The 20,424-nt window shown below is 39.1% G+C and overlaps 1 protein-coding gene across 1 annotated transcript in view; it reads left to right on the forward strand.

Moving 5' to 3' along the window:
- DNAH8 (dynein axonemal heavy chain 8) overlaps positions 1-20,424 on the forward strand; it is a 396,454-nt gene that overhangs the window by 192,687 nt on the left and 183,343 nt on the right. The window contains exons 49-57 of the mRNA XM_064597567.1: positions 1,238-1,399; positions 3,561-3,807; positions 3,920-4,161; positions 4,252-4,392; positions 5,830-6,067; positions 15,658-15,800; positions 16,285-16,419; positions 16,814-16,936; positions 18,121-18,334. Coding sequence (XP_064453637.1) covers positions 1,238-1,399; positions 3,561-3,807; positions 3,920-4,161; positions 4,252-4,392; positions 5,830-6,067; positions 15,658-15,800; positions 16,285-16,419; positions 16,814-16,936; positions 18,121-18,334 — 1,645 coding nt within the window. The remainder of the gene's footprint in view (positions 1-1,237; positions 1,400-3,560; positions 3,808-3,919; positions 4,162-4,251; positions 4,393-5,829; positions 6,068-15,657; positions 15,801-16,284; positions 16,420-16,813; positions 16,937-18,120; positions 18,335-20,424) is intronic.

Genomic DNA, 20,424 nt, shown 5'->3' on the forward strand with positions numbered 1-20,424 from the left:
CGCTTACCAGAGCACATACCCTCTCCAGTGTCTATCACCCAGTCACCCCATCCCTCCCACCCCACCCCCCACTCCAGCAACCCTCAGTTTGTTTCCTGCGATTAAGAATTCCTCATATCAGTGAGATCATATGATACATGTCTTTCTCTGTTTGACTTATTTCGCTCAGCATAATACCCTCTGGTTCCATCCACGTCGTTGCAAATGGCAAGATCTCATTCCTTTTGATGGCTGCATAATATTCCATTGTATATATATACCACCTCTTCTTTATCCATTCATCTGTCGATGGACATCTTCGCTCTTTCCACAGTTTGGCTATTGTGGAAATTGCTGCTATAAACATCGGGGTGCACGTACCCTTTTGGATCCCTACATTTGTATCTTTGGGGTAAATACCCAGTAGTGCAATTGCTGGATCATATGATAGCTCTATTTTCAACTTTTTGAGGAACCTCCATACTGTTTTCCAGAGTGGCTGCACCAGCTTGCATTCCCACCAACAATGTAGGAGGGTTCCCCTTTCTCCGCATCCCCGCCAACATCTGTCGTTTCCTGACTTGTTAATTCTAGCCATTCTGACTGGTGTGAGGTGGTATCTCATTGAGGTTTTGATTTGGATTTCCCTGATGCCGAGCAATGTTGAGCACTTTTTCATGTGTCTGTTGGCCATTTGGATGTCTTCTTTGGAAAAATGTCTGTTCATGTCTTCTGCCCATTTCTTGATTGGATTCTTTGTTCTTTGGGTGTTGAGTTTGATGAGTTCTTTATAGATTTTGGATACTAGCCGTTTATCTGATATGTCATTTGCAAATATCTTCTCCCATTCTGTCAGTTGTCTTTTGGTTTTGTGGACTGTTTCCTTTGCTTTGCAAAAGCTTTTTATCTTGATGAAGTCCCAATAGTTCATTTTGCCCTTGCTTCCCTTGCCTTTGGCGATGTTTCTAGGAAGAAGTTGCTTCGGCTGAGGTCGAAGAGGTTGCTGCCTGTGTTCTCCTTTAGGATTTTGATGGACTCCTGTCTCACATTGAGGTCTTTCAACCATTTGGAGTCTATTTTTGTGTGTGGTGTAAGGAAATGTCAGGGGTGGTGTTTAGGAGTTGGTTCTAGAGGATACAAGTCTGGTTAGGAGAAGTAGTACATGGTTTTCTGGGCATCCAGTGATAAGCGTTATGAGCTTAGCTGGCCCATAATTATTTGTTGACTGAAGAAGCATATTTATTCTCTGCCATCTTAGGTTGACGAAGATGAACCCCTGTTCCTCAGCTTAATCAATGACCTGTTTCCGGGATTACAACTGGATAGTAGTACCTATGTGGAGCTGCAGGCTGCTGTAGCCAACCAGGTTCAAATAGAAGGTTTGATTAACCACCCACCCTGGAATCTCAAACTTGTGCAGGTAAAGACACTTTACTCTCTTATCAGGATAATGATAAGTGTGTGTTGTTCAAAGATCGCCATTTGAAGAGAAGAACTCGGGATACTTGGCTTACTTAATGTGAATGTTGAAACTAAATTAAAACACATCCTGGCAAGCAGAGTCCTCAGGAGGATGGGTGGGTCCTAGAGAGATAGTGTGGATTTACCTGGCCTCACAGTCAACAAGCAGTAATTTACTGAGGTTAGCTATGCCTGGGGAGAAGGCTGGGTGGTAACCAGAATCTCAAGGACAGTTAGGAGGGGATAGTAGGTAATAAAAAGCCGGGGAGATGGACTGACCCTGCTGGCTGCTTGTCTCGGCCGGCAGTCTCCCCACAGCTGGGTACCTTCACGGCCTTGGGGCCCGAGGAATCCGGGAATGCTACTGCGTTTCTGCTCTGTGTGTGGGCAAGTTCACCTGCACTAAGATTTGAACGCTTTGCCTGTGTCTCTTGGTGTCTTTTTGTCCATTATGTTTCATCCTTGTGACAGCCACCTAACAGTTTATCAGCAGAGTCAAGAAGGGTTGGAGGAGAGACAGGATTAAATCTCTATGGGCCTGATGTTTCAGGGGTATTTTCCAGGGCGTTTGGAAATGAGGGAGCTGAAATTGTGGAGAGTGTTAAACACTGCATTTGAAAAATAACAATTCTTGGGGCGCCTGGGTGGCTCAGTCGGTTAAGCGTCTGCCTTCGGCTCAGGTCATGATCCCAGGGTCCTGGGATCGAGCCCCGCATCGGGGTCCCTGCTCGGTGGGAAGCCTGCTTCTCCCTCTCCCTCTGCCTGCTCTCTGTCTGCCTGTGCTCTCTCTCTGTCAAATAAATAAATAAATAATCTTAAAAAAAAAAAAAAAAACAATTCTTGTTTTAACTTACTGTTTTTGCCGGATTGTAAGAAGTGTAAGTGTCTGAGACATATCCAGTTTTCACAGGGAAGGATATGAGGAACAGTGTAGGCATTTTTCATCATCCATGGACTGGAAAACCATTAAACACTTTTTAAAAAATTCTGGGAGATTTTTAAAAATTTCCTATGTGATACGTATACACTGTATGGAGTACTAACGTCCTAGTCATCTCAGTGGGTAGGAGACTAGCGTGTGGTGGTGTTACTCCGTGTCAGAGTGTTACTCTTGAATGTAATGTGTTGGGCTGAGTCTCTGTTGCTTTCAAACTGCGGGTTACAGGAGTAATACATTTCTCTCTAAAATGTTAGGAGAATAACTTAAATTCCGCCTCTGATCAGCTGTGAGTTTTCGACTTCATATTTTTATTAAGAAAACAATAGAGAGGATGTTGTAACAGACACCGTCCAGTTCTTAGCATGTCTCCTTGAATCTCTTTTACCCCTGCTTCTGTGTGATTTTAATAGCCCACATTCACCCTTTCCTTCAGGACAACTGGAGCCACTTGGTTGGCAGGCACAAAGAGCAGGCCGTACCTGGGATTTATTTCCCACCCCCCACCCCCCCAACCCAAACTCTCCTTAGTTAAAGACTGCTGGGTGATGGAGCCGGAAAGGCAAGCTCCCCTGCTTCCAGGTGGAACATTCCAGAGTGCCCCTAACGATCAGTGTTAAGGCTTCCCTCTACAGGATTTTGTCCTCAATCGCACCCTGCCTGACTTCTCTTGCCTGTGCCGCTTCCCCCACTCCCTTAACCAGTTTCTTCCTGGGAGCACTGCCTGAGCAAATCACTTGCAGGGGAATCACGCTGGTCTTCACCGTGATGGTGTGTGTTGCTGCGTTCCACCACCAGGGGGCGGCATCATCACACTGAATGCAGAGAAAGCTTGGGCCTGGAAAAAAACGTATCCGTAAACCCAAATCGCAAGGAAGAGTAATTTGAGAAGCAAAAAACGAGATCCTGAATGAATTATTTCCAAAATGGATTCAAGTTCCACATTATCATAATTTTATCACTTACCATTGTTTTATAACGTGGCACTAATTTGCTATCCATATCTAGTAAAGCAAAAGAAACCTTTTTTTTTTTTTTTTGCATTTTTTCATCTTTTAAATAGTGAACTAGCTACTTTACTAAGAGCTCATTTAAAGCTGTTTAAATTTCAGCACGCTACTTCTATGAATGTCAGGAAAAGACTTATTAGTCACATTTTTCAATTGATTGCCTCATTGCGCAGTTATACGAGACATCTCTGGTCCGTCATGGTTTGATGACTCTGGGGCCCAGTGGTTCTGGGAAGACGACTGTCATAACAATCCTGATGAAGGCATTAACTGAGTGCGGGAGGCCTCACAGAGAGATGCGAATGAATCCCAAAGCAATTACTGCGCCTCAGATGTTTGGCAGACTGGACACCGCTACTAATGACTGGACAGATGGGATTTTTTCTACTCTGTGGAGAAAAACGTTAAAAGCAAAAAAAGGTACACGTCAACTCTCCTTTGTGAACCTTCCTCCCCTACCCCAGCCAGTTAAACAACACAATGTGTAATTCTTTGCTGGTGAAAAGTGATTTTCTCTTTTAATTATTTGCAGGTGAAAGTATTTTCCTCATTTTAGATGGCCCTGTGGATGCCATTTGGATCGAGAACTTAAATTCTGTGCTGGACGACAATAAAACCCTCACGCTAGCTAATGGAGATCGCATCCCCATGGCCCCGAGTTGTAAGCTTCTATTCGAGGTGCACAATATTGAGAACGCTTCTCCCGCCACGGTTTCCAGGATGGGCATGGTCTATATTAGCAGCTCCGCGCTCAGTTGGAGGGCAATATTGCAGGTGGGGGACATGAGGCCCGCGCGAGGGTGCTCAGCATCTTCCCGGGTTTCACCTCCTTGATAAAACCGAGGTTCTGTTTCTTTGCGGCAGGCGTGGCTGAAGAAGCGCACTGCACAGGAGGCGACTGTATTCCTCACTCTGTACGATAAAATATTTGAAGATACATATACGTATATGAAACTAAACCTCAATCCAAAAATGCAGCTCCTGGAGTGCAACTATATCATGCAGGTAAGTTTGTTTGTCTACATTCACTATTTAGGTTGGAGACTCCACCTCTCCCCACCCCCCGCCCCGCCCCGCCTCGCAGTTTAGAGGCGCCTGAAATAGAAAATTCTCGCAGTTCATAGAAATACTTTTGTGATATGGCTGTGAAGGCTTGGGGAAGTTTGATTCCTATTAAAGATTTTGCAAGACTCCATTAATGCTTTTACTGCCATCTATTTTATTATTTTCTCTTCCCAGGGTGGGTGTTGGCAGGGGAAGAGGAGTGAACGATCTCTCCCACCATCAAGCTTAGTAACCTTCCTGGAAAGTACACCCAATAATGACACTATACTAAATGAATAAAGCAGGTAGTCCTATCGAAAAGCACTAAAAAGAGCTGGTGATGAGCAAGAAAACTCCAATGGCAATCTCAGCATTGCAAATTTGGAGTATATCAGGGAAAACCTTGAAACAATTTTCTTTTTTTAAAGATTTTATTTATTCATTTGACATAGAGAGACATAGCAAGAGAGAGAGGGCGCACAAGCAGGGGGAGCTACAGGCAGAGGGAGAGGGAGAAGCAGACTCCCCACTGAGCAGGGGGCCCGACGTGAGGCACAATCCCAGGACCCTGGGATCATGACCTGAGACGCAGGCAGAGCTTAACCAACCCGGCCACCCAGGCGCCCTAAACAATTTCCCAAGTAGTGTCCTTTCATACTCAGTTTTCCTTAATAGTCTTTGTAAAAAATCAGAACTAATCATAGATTATGGAGGCCTCCCCTGATTCTAGGCTATAGGTGATCTTCCATGATCCATTCTGGTGCTATGATTTTCTCTGAATTTAATAGGGGGCGCCAGTCAGTGAGGGTGGGAAGGTAAGAAGTAATACATAAAGGCCCAAATCAATGAATTATTTAGTAATGACTTTAAAATGCATAATATAAGTGAAAATATTATCTTGAATTAATTTTGTTTTGCAAGACTGAGGATATCTTACTGTAGATACATTTCTTTCTGATGCCAAATGGGAGTTGGCATACTTTCCCTTAAATGAACGGGTAGCAAATATTTAGGCAAATGTTTGCACAACTGTCTCTCTCAACCTCTCACATCTGCTGCAGTATCGCAAAGGCAGACAGACACAATGCCTACATTAATGAGGGTGACTGTGTTTCAGTAAAACTTCATTTGCCAAACAGGTGACCAGCCCCTGGGGCCACAGTGTTTCTGAGCCCTGCAAAAAGTGAAAAGGAAATACAATCTCTGCTGTAGAAAATTTGGAGTAACTAAACTTTAGATCCAGAAACTACCTTAGAAAACACGTAGTCTAAAAAAAAGGAAGGAAGGAAGGAAGGAAGGAAGGAAGGAAAAGAAAGAGAAAGAAAGAAAAAGAAAGGATATATATTTTTATTTCAAAAATTTGAGTACAAAAATTTATTGTATTTCAAATATTTTCAGTCTCTCAATCTACTGGAAGGTTTAATTCCCTCCAAAGAAGAAGGTGGTGTTTCATGTGTCGAACATCTTCATAAATTATTTGTGTTTGGCCTAATGTGGAGTTTAGGAGCCCTTTTGGAGCTGGAAAGCAGAGAAAAGCTTGAGGCCTTTATACGAAATCATGAAAGCAAGTTAGACTTACCAGAAATACCTAAAGGCACGAGTCAGACCATGTATGAGTTTTATGTTACTGATTATGGTAAGTACGGTGACTTATACCTGAAATGAGATGATCTCTTTTTCAATGAGAAAAACATAAACTTCCATAAATTCTTCTATGGGGAAATATCAAGCCAATTATAAATAACATGACTGCTAATACCATTTTTAAAAGGCATATATGCAAAGAATAGTAGAATTTTGCATATTGGCCTAGCTGGGAACTGGTAAGAGACTCTTGGCTTCTCCCCTTTTTGGAGTGGCCTAAGTGAAATCTTGCATAATAAGTTGGCAATACCTCTTACATCATGCATACTGATGCTTGAAGAGAAAAAGCAGTAGTGTCGAGAACACAGATTCTTCATGATGTAATAACAGATCAATCCTACAACATCCCTGTTGGAAATGTCAGAATAGTTAGACAATGAAACAAGCCAATGGGGTCCTACTTACATGTAGCAGACTTGGCAAAGTCCAGTCTGTTTCAGCCCCCAGCCTGCTGTGTGGGGCAGGGCCCAGCTTCCCTATCTCTAAGAGAAATGCCTTGAATTAGGTGCCCTTTACCCAGAGTGCAGCTCCCAATTCTTTTAAGCTCCAGAGAAGATAAAACATGCTTCCTAAAAACTGTATTTACCTCTAATTCTTCCTAAAACCCCAAAGCAGCAAAAGCCTTTGTTGTTTTTTGTTTTAATGCATAAACTCAAAAGAACAAGAGAGTAGACAGCTATAACAGCATTTTGAAAGCAAGAAAGCAGGAAGGTAAGGAGCACTTGATTTAGCACACTGGGCAAGTTAAGTCCTAAACTGGCAGTGGGAAGAGTTGAGAAGCAATGTAGTGTATGCCACAGAATTTTTAAAGGGCTTGAGAATTGGAAACTGGGGTGAAGGTAGAGGTAAAAACCAATGGGCTGCTTGTAAGTCTATTTAAGAAACAGACCTCCAGGTCCTCTTTCCAAAGTCACACTGCTAGACAACTGCATCCACCTCACAGTGGCCAAAGACTGAAGAATTAGTTTTTGGAGAGTATGAAACACAGAGTTGCCTAGACTTGGAGGACATTGTACACATTTGAGAGTGGAAGAATCATATTAATCATACTGAAAATAGGAATTAAGTGGAAGTTTGTGTTTTAAAGGGCTTTGTAAAGAGACTGAGGTAAGTGAATTTTTTCACCTGGTCATCTTTAATCAGAATGACCAGTAATTCTATGTGTGATTAGATGCTATTAAAGATTTGGGATCATAAAAGGGAGCTCTAACTCAAAATGCAAACTAACAGTGAAATGCATCCCTAAATCTAGATATGAATTCTGTTACAATCCAAAGCCAGTCAAAAGATGGTTCTTTGAAAAGATCAGTAAGATTGATAAATCTCTTACCAGAGATATCAAAGGAAAAAAAAAGAGAAGGCATAAATTACCAGTGTCCAGAATGAAAGAGGGAACACGCCTACAGGCCCTATAGACATTAAAAAATAAGAAGTGAATATTAGGAAAAATGTTACGAAAGTACATTTGACAGTGTAGATGAAATAGGCAAATTCCTTGAAAGATACAAACTACTAAACGTCATCAAGAATAAATAGATATCCTACATATCCCCATATTCATTAAAAAAAAATGTATAGTTAAAAACCTTGCTACAAAGAAAACTCCAGGCCCAGATGGCTTTACTGGTGATTTCTACCAAATACTTAAGAAAGAAATAATACCAATTTTACAGCAATGCTTCTAAGATATATAAAATGTAAGGAAGAAACACCCAGACCATTTTATAAGGAGAATGTTATCCTGATATCAAAACCAGAGAAATACATAACAAGAAAAGTAGACTATAGACCAGTATCTCTTGGGAATATTGACACACATTTCTTTTCTTTAAAAGAATTTTTTTTTAAATTTTAAGTAGGCTCCACACCCAATGTGGGGCTTGAACTCATGACCCTGAGGTCAGGAGTTGCACGATCTGAGCCAGCCAGGTGCCTGAGCACACATTTCTTAATAAAATTTTAACAGGTTAAATCCAAGTGAGCATTTATTTTATGAATGGAAGGCTGGATTAACTTTCAAAAAGCAATCAATATAATTCACCATATTAGACTAAAACCAAACAAACCATCAGTCATATAAATAGATGCAGAAAAAACATTTGACAAAATTTAACACCCTTTTATGATGAAACTCTCAGTAAACTAGGAATAAGAACTTTATCATTTTGACAAAGAGCATCTACAAAAAAGCTAAAATTATACTTAATGGTGAAAGACTGAATACCTCAGTCCCAAGATCAGGAACAGGACTAGGATGTTCTTTCTCACCACTGCTATTCAATGTTGTACTAGAGGTTCTAGTCAGTGTAATAAGCCAATAAATAAATAAACACAAAAATAAATACATATCTACAGATTGGAAAAGAACAAGTATATCTCTCTTTATTTGTAGACAATATGACCATCTGTATACAATCCTCAAAAAAGTTATTAGAACCAGTAAATGAGTTTAGCAAGGTCATAGGATAAAAGGACAATATACAACAATAAGTTGTATTTCTATATACTCACAACAAACACTTGGAAATTGAAATTTTAATATACTATTTAAAATAGCATCCAAAACTTAAGCAACCATCAACTTAATATAGGTTGAAGATGTTATGTACAAACTAATGTTAACCACAAATCAAGAACCAGTGATAGATGTGGAAAGAATAAAGAGAAAGAAGTCCAAGTATATCACTAAAGAAAGCCAATAAATTGTGAAAGAAAAGAAAGGATCAGAGAAAAACTACAAAAACAACCACAAAACAAGTAACAAAATGGCAATAAATATATGTCTATCAATAATTACTTGAATGTAAAAGGACTAAATGTTCCAATCAAAAGACATAGGGTAACAGAGTGGATAAAAAAAATATCCATCTAGGGGGCAGAGCAAGATGGCGGAGGAGTAGGAGACCCGGATTTCATCTGGTCTCAGTAATTCAGCTGGATAGGGATCAGACCATCCTGAACACCTATGAACTCAACAGGAGATTGAAGAAAAGAATAGCAACAACCCTCTGAACAGAAAAGCGACCACTTTCTGGAAGGTAGGACGTGCAGAGAAGTGAATCTGAGGTGATATTCAGGAGGATAGACGGTGGGGGAAGGGGCCTCTGTCAGCCGCTTCTGGCAAGTGGTAGAGCAGTGGAGCACAAAATTGGAAATTTTAGAAGTCTGCTCCACTGAGGGACGTCGCTCCAGTGGCTAAGCGGGGTGTGGAACCCTCATGGGACAGTGTGGTCTCAGGACTCTCGGGGTTACAGAAAGACTGGGGGTGCCTGAGTGTGGCAGAACTCCCAGGTATCAGAGTGGGGAAGCCGGCTGCAAAGACAGAGCCGAGGAGTGGACTCTCAGCTCAGGATTGCCATAACCCGTGATCCACGGTGCAGTCGGGCCACTGCTCTTCCAGCAGGGACCCAACAGGCAGCAGATGAGGGGAGATTCCCCTTCCTCCCCCGGGAGGAGCAGCGCAGGAGCCCACCATGGGGATCTGCTGGGTTTGGAGACTCCACACCGAGTCAGGCTGGGTGAGCATGGAGTGCAGCCGGAGACCGGGGAGACAGGAGTGACTGACTGCTTTTCTCTGGGGGCGCACTAAGGAGTGGGGCCCCGAGTTCTCGGCTCCTCCAGGGCAGAGATTGGGAGGCCACCATTTTCACTCTTGTCCTCCAAAGCTATACGGAAAGCTTTTAGGGAACAAAAGCTCCTGAGAGCAAACCCGAGCAGATTACTTAGCCCGGCCTTGGCAAGGGTGGGGTGATTCTGCCTCTGGCAAAGACATTTGGGAACCACAGCAACAGGCCCCTCCCCCAGAAGATAATAAGCGAGAACAGCCAGCCAAGACCAAGTTTACCGATCAATGAGAATGGCAGAACTCCAGCACTAGGAGAATACTGCACACAGAATCCATGGCTTTATCCCCATGATTCTTTAGTCTTTCAAAGTTAAATTTTTTTAAACTCTTTTTTTTTGAATTTTTCTTTTTCCCTTTTCAACCAACATCTTATCAATCCCTTTTTTAAAAAATATTTTTTATTTTTCATTTTTAGAGTCAAATTCTATCCCTTCATCGTAGTTACCCTTATTTTTGGCATATATATATATATATATATATATATATATATATAAGTTCTCTCTTTAAAATTTTGAGATACAGTTTCTTCTAACAGATCAAAATATACCCTAAATCTCTAGTGTATGGCTTTGTTCTAGTCTCCTGCCTGATCACATTCTCTCCCTTTCTTTTTCTTTTTCTTTTTTATTTCTTTTTTTTTAAATCCTCCTTTCTTTTTTCAATGTCTTATCAATTCCTTTTATAAAATTTTTTATAATTTTCATCTTTACAGTCATATTCCATCCCTTCATCTCCTTCAACCCTTATTTTTGTACATGTATAAGTTTTTCTTTCTTTAAAATTTTGGGAGGCACTTTCTTCTAACAAACCAAAATATGCCCAAAATCTAGTGTGTGGCACTGATCTGTGCACCAGCCTGATCATATTTGATCATATTCTGTTTGTTTTGTTTTGTTCTGTTTTTATCTTTTTCTTTTTTCTTTCCTTCCATTTCTTTCCCCCCAGTTTCAGGTCTTTTCTGATTTGTTTAGAGTATATTTTCTGGGGATGTTGTTACCCTGTTAGCATTTTGTTCTCTCATTCATTTATTCTCCTCTGGACAAAATGACAAGAGAGAAAAAATCACCTCAACAAAAAGAACAAGAGGCAGTACTGACTGCCAGGGACCTAATCAATACAGATATTAGTACGATGTCAGAACTAGAGTTCAGAATGATGATTTTAAAGATACTATCTGGACTTGAAAAAAGCATGGAAGTTATTAGAGAGATCCTTTCTGGAGAAATAAAAGAACTAAAATCTAACCAAGTTGAAATAAAAAAGGCTATTAATAAGGTGCCATCAAAAATGGAGGCTCTAGCTGCTAGGATAAATGAGGCAGAAGAGAGAATCAGTGATATAGAAGACCAAATGATGGAAAATAAAGAAGCCGAGAAAAAGATCAACAACTACTGGACCACGAGGGCAGAATTCGAGAGATAAGTGATACCGTAAGATGAAACAACATTAGAATAATTGGGATCCCAGAAGAAGAAGAGAGAGAGAGAGAGGCACAAAAGGTATATTGGAGCAAATTATAGCAGAGAACTTCCCTAATTTGGGGAAGGAAACACACATCAAAATCCAGGAGGCACAGAGAACCCCTCTCAAAATCAATAAAAATAGGGTCAACACCTCGACATCTAATAGTAAAACTTAGGAGTCTCAGAGACAAAGAGAAAATCCTGAAAGCAGCTCAGGAGAAGAGATATGTAAGCTACAATGGTAGAAACATTAGATTGGCAACAGACCTATCCACAGACACCTGGCAGGCCAGAAAGGACTGGCAGGATATATTCAGAGCACTAAACGAGAAAAATAAGTAGCCAAGAATACTATATCCAGCTAGGCTGTCATTGAAAATAGGAGAGATAAAAAGCTTCCAGGACAAACAAAAACTAAAGGAATTTGCAAACACAAAACCAGCCCTACAAGAAATCTTGAAAGGGGTCCTCTAAGCAAAGAGAGACCCTAAAAGCAACATAGGCCAGACAGGAACACAGACAATATACAGTAACAGTCACCTTACAGGCAATACAATGGCACTAAATTCTTATCTTTTAATAGTTAACCTGAATGTAAATGGGCTAAATGCCCCAATCAAAAGACACAGGCTATCAGATTGGATAAAAAAACAAGACCCATCAATATGCTGTCTGCAAGAGACTCATTTTATTTTATTTTATTTTATTTATTTTTTAAAGATTTTATTTATTTATTTATTTGAGAGAGAGAGAATGAGAGACAGAGAGCATGAGAGGGAGGAGGGTCAGAGGGAGAAGCAGACTCCCTGCCGAGCAGAGAGCCCGATGCGGGACTCGATCCCGGGACTCCAGGATCATGACCTGAGCCGAAGGCAGTTGCTCAACCAACTGAGCCACCCAGGCACCCAAGAGACTCATTTAGACCCAAAGACACCTCCAGATTGAAAGTGAAGGGGTGGAAAACCATTTACCATGCTCATGGACACCAAAAGAAAGCTGGGGTGGCAATCCTTATATCAGACAAATTAGATTTTAAACCAAAGACTGTAATAAGAGATGAGGAAGGACACTAAATCCTACTTAAAGGGTCTATCCAACAAGAAGATCTAACAATTATAAATATCTATGCCCCTAACATGGGAGCAGCCAATTATATAAGGCAATTAATAACAAAATCAAAGAAACACATTGACAATATACAATAATAGTAGGGGACTTAAACCCCCCCCCCCGCACCCTGCACTGAAATGGACAGATCATCTAAGCAAAAGATCAACAAGGAAATAAAGGCTTTAAATGGCATACTGGACCAGATGGACTTCAGAGATATATTCAGAACATTCCATCCCAAAGCAACAGAATACACATTCTTCTCTAGTGCCCATGGAACGTTCTCCAGAATAGATCACATCCTGGGTCACAAATCAGGTCTCAACTGGTACCAAAAGATTGGGATCATTCCCTGCCTATTTTCAGACCACAATGCTTTGAAACTAGAACTGAATCACAAGAGGAAAGTTGGAAAGAACTCAAATACCTGGAGGCTAAAGAGCATCCTACTGAAGAATGAATGGGTCAACCAGGAAATTAAAGAAGAATTAAAAAAATTCATGGAAACAGATGAAAATGAAAACACAACTGTTCAAAACCTTTGGGATGCAGCAAAGGCAGTCCTAAGAGGAAATATATAGCAATACAAGCCTTCCTCAAGAAACAAGAAAGGTCTCAAATACACAACCTAACCCTACACCTAAAGGAGCTGGAGAAAGAACAGCAAATAAAGCCTAAACCCAAAGGAGAAGAGAAATAATAAAGATCAGAGCAGAAATCAATGAAATAGAAACCAAAAGAACAGTAGAACAGATCAACGAAACTGGGAGCTGGTTCTTTGGAAGAATTAACAAGATTGATAAACGCCTGGCCAGACTTATCAAAAAGAAAAGAGAAATGACCCAAAACAACAAAATCATGAATGCCAGAGGAGAGATCATAACCAACACCAAAGAAATACAAACAATTAGAACATATTATGAGGAACTGTATGCCAGGAAATTAGATAACCTGGAAGAAATGGAGGCATTCCTAGAGATGTATCAACTACCACAACTGAACCAGGAAAAAATAGAAAACCTGAACAGACCTATAACCACTAAGGAAATTGAAGCAGTCATCAAAAATCTCCCAACAAACAAAAGCCCAGGGCCAGATGGCTTCCCAGGGGAATTCTACCAAACATTTCAAGAAGAATTAATACCTATTCTTCTGAAACTGTTCCAAAAAATAGAAATGGAAGGAAAACTTCCAAACTCGTTTTATGAGGCCACCATTACCTTGATCCCCAAACCAGACAAAGACCCCATCAAAAAGGAGAATTACAGACCAATATCCTTGATGAACATGGATGCAAAAATTCTCACCAAAATACTAGCCAATAGGATCCAACAGTACATTAAGAGGATTATTCACCACGACCAAGTGGGATTTATCCCTGGGCTGCAAGGTTGGTTCAACATCCACAAATCAATCAATGTGATACAATACATTAATAAAAGAAAGAACAAGAACCATATGATCCCCTCAACAGATGCAGAAAAAGCATTTGACAAAGTACAGCATTCTTTCTTGATCAAAACTCTTCAGAGTATAGGGATAGAGGGTACATACCTCAGTATCATAAAAGCCATTTATGAAAAACCCAGAGCGAATATCATTCTCAATGGGGAAAAACTGAAAGCTTTCCCCCTAAGGTGAGGAGCACGGCAGGGATGTCCACTATCACCACAGCTATTCAACATAGTACTAGAAGTCCTAGCCTCCGCAATCAGGCAACAAAAAGAAATAAAAGGCATCTGAATTGGCAAAGAAGAAGTCAAACTCTCACTGTTTGCAGATGATATGATATTTTATGTGGAAAACCCAAAAGACTCCACCCCAAAACTGCTAGAACTCATACAGGAATTCAGTAAAGTGACAGGATATAAAATCAATGCACAGAAATCAGTGGCATTCCTATACACCACCAACAAAACAGAAGAAAGAGAAATTAAGGAGTCAATCCCATTTACAATTGCACCCAAAACCATAAGATACCAAGAATAAATCTAACCAAAGAGGCAAAGGATCTGTACTCAGAAAACTATAAAATACTCATGAAAGAAATTGAGGAAGACACAAAGAAATGGAAAAACATTCCATGCTCATGGATTGGAAGAACAAATATTGTGAAGATGTCAATGCTACCTAGAGCAATCTACACATTCCATGCAATCCCCATCAAAACACCATCCACTTTTTTCAAAGAAATGGAACAAATAATCCTAAAATTTGTATGGAACCAGAAAAGATTCTGAATAGCCAAATGGCAATAAATTTAAATACATGCTTTACCAAGGAAGATTTATAAATGGTGAAAGAAGTGCATGAAAAGACATTCCACATCATTATCAAGGAAATGCAAATTGAAACTGTAATGGGATATCATTACATAGCCACTAGAATGACTAAAATGAAAAGATTAGTTCTACCAAATGTGGGTGAGAACATGGAACAATTGGAACTCTCATATAGTACACAATGGTATAGCCACTTTGGAAAACAGTTTCTCAGTTTCTTGAAAGTTAAACATACACTTAACATATGACTTGATATTTTGCAAGGAAATTTGAAATTGAGGTTATTCCTCTAGTGCTGAATATTTTCTTTGCTACTCTCAAATGTGTGCTCCTTCGCTGTTTTCATGCATTCTGTGTGCACAGTAGCTTTTTTTGGTACAATCCTGAATCATCGTATAATATTTCTGGAGACATTTAAAATGTCAGTTAAAATGAACAAAGCAATATCAACAATGCAAGTAATCTAATTTTAAATGGTAGCAATATGAGCATCTCTGATCAAGTTTGCTTAGCCAATAGTGATTACAAGACTTCATAGATTGTAAGGCACATTCCAGATATGCTAAAATATAAATAATTTTTTTTTTAGAATTGATGAAATGTGGTAATAATTATTATGCCAATAATATCAGCTAGTAAATTATTAGTTATATCAGTTAATAAATTAGTAGTCAGGAGCCTGAGTACTTTATTAACTATTTTAGGGCTAGATTTATTTTACCCATTTCCCATGGCAAACATTCTATGTCCACTCATCAGTTACCCCCTTTTGGTCTTTCCCATCCTTTCAGTTGCTGTGGGTTTCTTACCAGATACTAAATATGTCATTGGTTTTTACCACTAATTCTAATTCCATTTCAGGCCAGATCTCTCTAGATGAATGATTTAGAAATTTAAAAACTGACCTTACAAAGAGGCAAAACAGATTTAAATGATCAAATGCCATATATATTAGATAAGCCGATATGTTAACATATTTTTGGAAAATGTTTTAAATGTTCATATGATTCTGTTGGTTGTTTATAGCATTTGTCTTCTTATATTTTGAGATAACTTTCAAAGAATGCAGTTTTATTAAGGTGAATTTTTACTTACTGTGTAGGAGATTGGGAACACTGGAATAAGAAACTTCAGCCATATTATTATCCAACTGACAGTATTCCAGAATATTCATCCATTTTGGTTCCAAATGTTGACAATGTTAGAACAAATTTTTTGATAGACACCATTGCAAAACAACAGAAAGTAAGTTCGATAGTTTCTTAGCTGATCACAAACCTATACAAAACACATGCCTTTTCACACACTACAGATAGAAAAATTAAATTCCAGCACAAGAGGCTGGAGGTAATGCCCTTTAAGGGAAACACATTTGGCAAATGAACCCCAGGATACATTCCAACTCAATATCCCCTGAACTGCTGACTTCCAGCTTGCTAAGAGAGGTGGGTGTCTGCTCACAGAGTCCCTCCCTACTCCCATGGTCACATGAGTATTTACCCATACTTTCTTCTAGCACAGTTTATAGTACACCTTTTATATTCAAATCTTTAATTGAACTAGGATTGATTGATTATTTATTTATTTTTAGGATTTTATTTTGATGTGGGTCTAATTCTAAAAAGTAATTAAAATTAGTTGTATTAATCATTGCAATGAAAAAATAGCTACCAGAACCATAAGATATTTAAAGCTAACCCCTTTCCACATGATTACCTGATTATTGCAGGCCGTTTTGCTCACAGGAGAGCAGGGAACAGCCAAAACTGTAATGGTTAAGGCCTATTTGAAAAAATATGATCCTGAAGTACAGTTATCCAAAAGTCTAAATTTTTCATCTGCCACAGAACCCATAATGTTTCAGGTAAAACCCATCATTTGCTGAGGTAATCGACATCTTAAATGTTTTGAGTGCTGGTTACAGTAAAATGTGTATGCATATAAAATCTGATGTGTGTGTGTGTGTGTGTGTGTGTGTGTTAATAGGAAGTGGGGTTGCACTTGGCATTCAGCTATTAGCTTTCCTAGGCCAAATCCAAACATCAGATTTTGACCTAATATTGAGGCTGAAGCTGAACTTTGTGTATAAAATTAATGATTAACATTCTAATAACTTATTTTTTGCAATATTACAATGTCTATTTTAATAATGATATTTATGCATATTAAATAACTCAGTTCTCTGAAAGACATGCTCATCATTTCTAGGAATATGAGTTGAAATCTAACACTTAAGAGAAACATCTCCTCTTCTCTAGAGAACAATGGAAAGCTATGTGGATAAGCGAATGGGAAGCACATATGGGCCACCAGGAGGCAGGAAAATGACTGTATTTATTGATGATATTAATATGCCTGTGATTAATGAATGGGGAGATCAGGTATGACTGAAATATCTCCTATAAATGATATTTAATCAGTATTTTTAGTTATATATAAAGGTGTCAATAGCCTTCGCCTTATGAAGCCCAGTAGCAATTCGGTCTTTTTTGGCTTCTCTCTTAATAGCTGGCATTCTCCCTTCTTGAAAGCCCTGTGTTTTTCAGCAATACTCCTTCCTGCCTTCAGGCTTCTTGATTTCGGCACCCTTTCTGGGTCCTCTCTTCCTTTCTCCAGGGTTTTACTTCTGTTACTTCTTACTCTATATACTCCCTCTGAGGAATACTTGGTTTAGAAAACACTTTTTTTTTCCTTTTTAACTCTATCACACACATGTCTTCCTTGTGATGATCATCTGTCAACCCCAGAGTCATTCTCCATCAGAGAACCTCACTGATGCTTTCAGAATTCTGCACATTCCTCGTGGGATTCCCAACACCTACCTCCCACCACTGCCCACTGCCTCATCAGTAATGTCTACCTAGAGCCTGTCACCTCAGATACCTGTAGGAAGTCAGGACTCCTACATGCTCACCCTAAGACTATTCCTCAAACAACTCTGCATGGCCCTTGAAATAGCAAGACGAGAGTCAATGATAGAACCCTATAGAACAGTTACATGTGAGGGATGGGTGGAGAAAGAGTGGCTTAGGAAGTGATCCAGTGTCACAAGATGAACCTGGAAAGAAATGAGCCTCTGAATTCAAAAGAGGAAAAGTTTTCAATGAGGAGGGAGTGTTAGCAGTGTTAGAGGCTGCAGAAAAGAAAGATAAGAACATAAAGCCCAAACCCAAAACATTCAGTAGTATTGAAGGCTTGGGAGTAAAACCATCCCACATTCTGATTTAAAGTAGTTTGAAGTGTTGAATGTTGATACTTATAACTCTGACTACTGTTGTAATTGTACCAACTATTCTGTAACTCACCTCTTTAAATTTCTTTGGAGATCCATTTTATCAACATGGTAAAGCGCACACTGGACTCAATCCAGATGTTTAGCTTATGGTTTTGTTCATGAGTGGTAGCATTTAAATCAAATTGCCTGGCAGGTGACCATCAACATTCACAAACACTTCATTGACAAGAGTTGAATATTTTCTTCTAATCCCAAGTGTACTATTTTATAGGAGTTGTGGAGGAATATGATAGTGATATGTTACTAAAGTATCACTGTATAAAATTCCAGATAACTAATGAGATTGTGCGACAAATGATGGAAATGGAAGGAATGTATAGCTTGGATAAGCCTGGAGACTTCACTACTATTGTTGATGTACAGATCATAGCAGCAATGATCCACCCTGGAGGTGGTCGAAATGATATTCCCCAACGTTTAAAAAGACAGTTTACTGTGTTTAATTGCACATTGCCTTCAAATGCTTCAATAGATAAAATTTTTGGTATGACTATTTTTGATGTTTCTTTTTTTTTATTGTATTACATAATGGACAAAAGCCATGCAAAACCTTATTTAAGAGATAAAAAGGCTCTGTCTGTAGTAGGGATTAAGTATCTGAAGTGGAGAGATAAATACCAGAAAAGAGGGACTAAATATTAAGAAGACTCAGGTTTATAGCCCATTCTAATAATATTTAGAAATAGACTTGTTGAAGTTTGGCTTTAAGGTTTTAGTTTTCTTGATATGATTAATCAGAGAAATTTGGGCTAATGAATGACGGCAGATCTATCACAGATTAATAATATATCAAGTCAAAAGTAACATTTTTTATATGTTAATGAAATGAGGTTTTTTTGACAACAAATTTAGGTTTGTATAACTTTTTTCATCAAAAACCATGTATATGAAGACATGCAACAGAAATTGACCCATGCACATATGCACATTAATTGATATAGCAAGTACTATAGATTAGAAGGGAAAGAGCAGACTTTCAGTAAATGGTAATGGGATACTTAGTAATTTTAATGGGAAAATAATTAAAATTGAACCCCTACCTCACACCAAGCATAAAATCAATACAGATGGATTAAAGACCTAAAAAACATTTGGAAGAAAATATAGGGAAATACCTGAATGACATCTGGGTAGGAAAGAATTATTGGTTGATTGATTGATTGATTGATTGATTCATCACTTACATATAATACCCAGTGCTCATCGTAACAAGTGTCCTCCTTAATACCCATCACCTACTTAGCCCATCTGCACTCACCTCCCTCCATCAACTTTCAGTTTGTTCTCTGTTATTAAGAGTCTCTCCTGGTTTTCTTCCCTCAATCTCTCTCTCTCTTTTTCCCTTCCCGTATGTTCATCTGTTTTGCTTCTTAAATTCCACATGAGTGAAATTATATGGTATTTGTCTTTCTCTGACTGACTTATTTTGCTTAGCATAATACAGTGTAGCTCCATCCACGTCATTGAAAATGGCAAGATTTCATTCTTTTTGATGGCTGAGTGATATTCCATTGTATATCTATATACCATATCTTCTTTATCCATTTATCAGTCGACGGACATTTGGGCTCTTTCCATAGTTTGGCTATTGTTGATAATGCTGCTATAAATACTGGGGTACACGTGCCCATTCAAATCACTATTTTTGTATCCTTTGGATAAATACCTACTAGTGCAATTGCTGGGTCATAGGGTAGTTCTATTTTTAACTTTTGAGGAACCTTCAAACTGTTTTCCAGTATGGCTGCACCAGTTTGCATTCCTGCCAACAGCGTAAGAAGGTTCCCCTTTCTCCATATCCTCGCCAACATCTGTTGTTTCCTGTGTTGTTGATTTTAGCCATTCTGACAGGTGCAAGGTAGCATCTTATCATAGTTTTGATTTGTATTTCCCTGATGATGAGTGATGTTGAGCATCTTTTCATGTGTCTGTTGGCCATCTGTATGTCTTCTTTGGAAACATGTCTATTCATGTCTTCTGCCCATTTCTTTTTTAAATTTTATTATGTTATGTTAGTCACCATACAGTACATCATTGGTTTTTGTGTGGTGATCCACGATCCATTGTTTTCGTATAACACCCAGTGCTCCATGCAGTATGTGCCCTCCTTAATACCCATCACCGGGCTAACCAATCCCCCCTCCCCCCTCCCCTCTAAAACCCTGTTTGTTTCTCAGAGTCCATAGTCTCTCATGGTTCATCTCTCCTTCCAATTCCCCCTCCCCATTTTTCCCTTTCTTCTCCTAATGTCCTCCATGTTATTCCTTATGTTCCACAAATAAGTGAAACCATATGATAATTGACTTTCTCTGCTTGACTTATTTCACTTAGCATAATCTCCTCCAGTCCCATCCATGCTGATGTAAAAGTTGGGTATTCATCTTTTCTGATCTTCTGCCCATTTCTTAACTGGATTATTTGTCTTCTGGTTGTTGAGTTTTATAAGTTCTTTATATATTTTGGATACTAACCCTTTATCAGATATGTCATTTGCAAATATCTTCTCCCATTCTGCAGGTTGCCAACAGTTTTGTTTGTTTCCTTCACTGTGCAGAAGTTTTTATCCCGATGAAG

Source organism: Mirounga angustirostris, unplaced genomic scaffold (assembly GCF_029215605.1).
Source record: "Mirounga angustirostris isolate CCGP_5_RB_7025 unplaced genomic scaffold, mMirAng1.0.hap1 SCAF_8, whole genome shotgun sequence".
NCBI classification, from domain to species: domain Eukaryota; kingdom Metazoa; phylum Chordata; class Mammalia; order Carnivora; family Phocidae; genus Mirounga; species Mirounga angustirostris.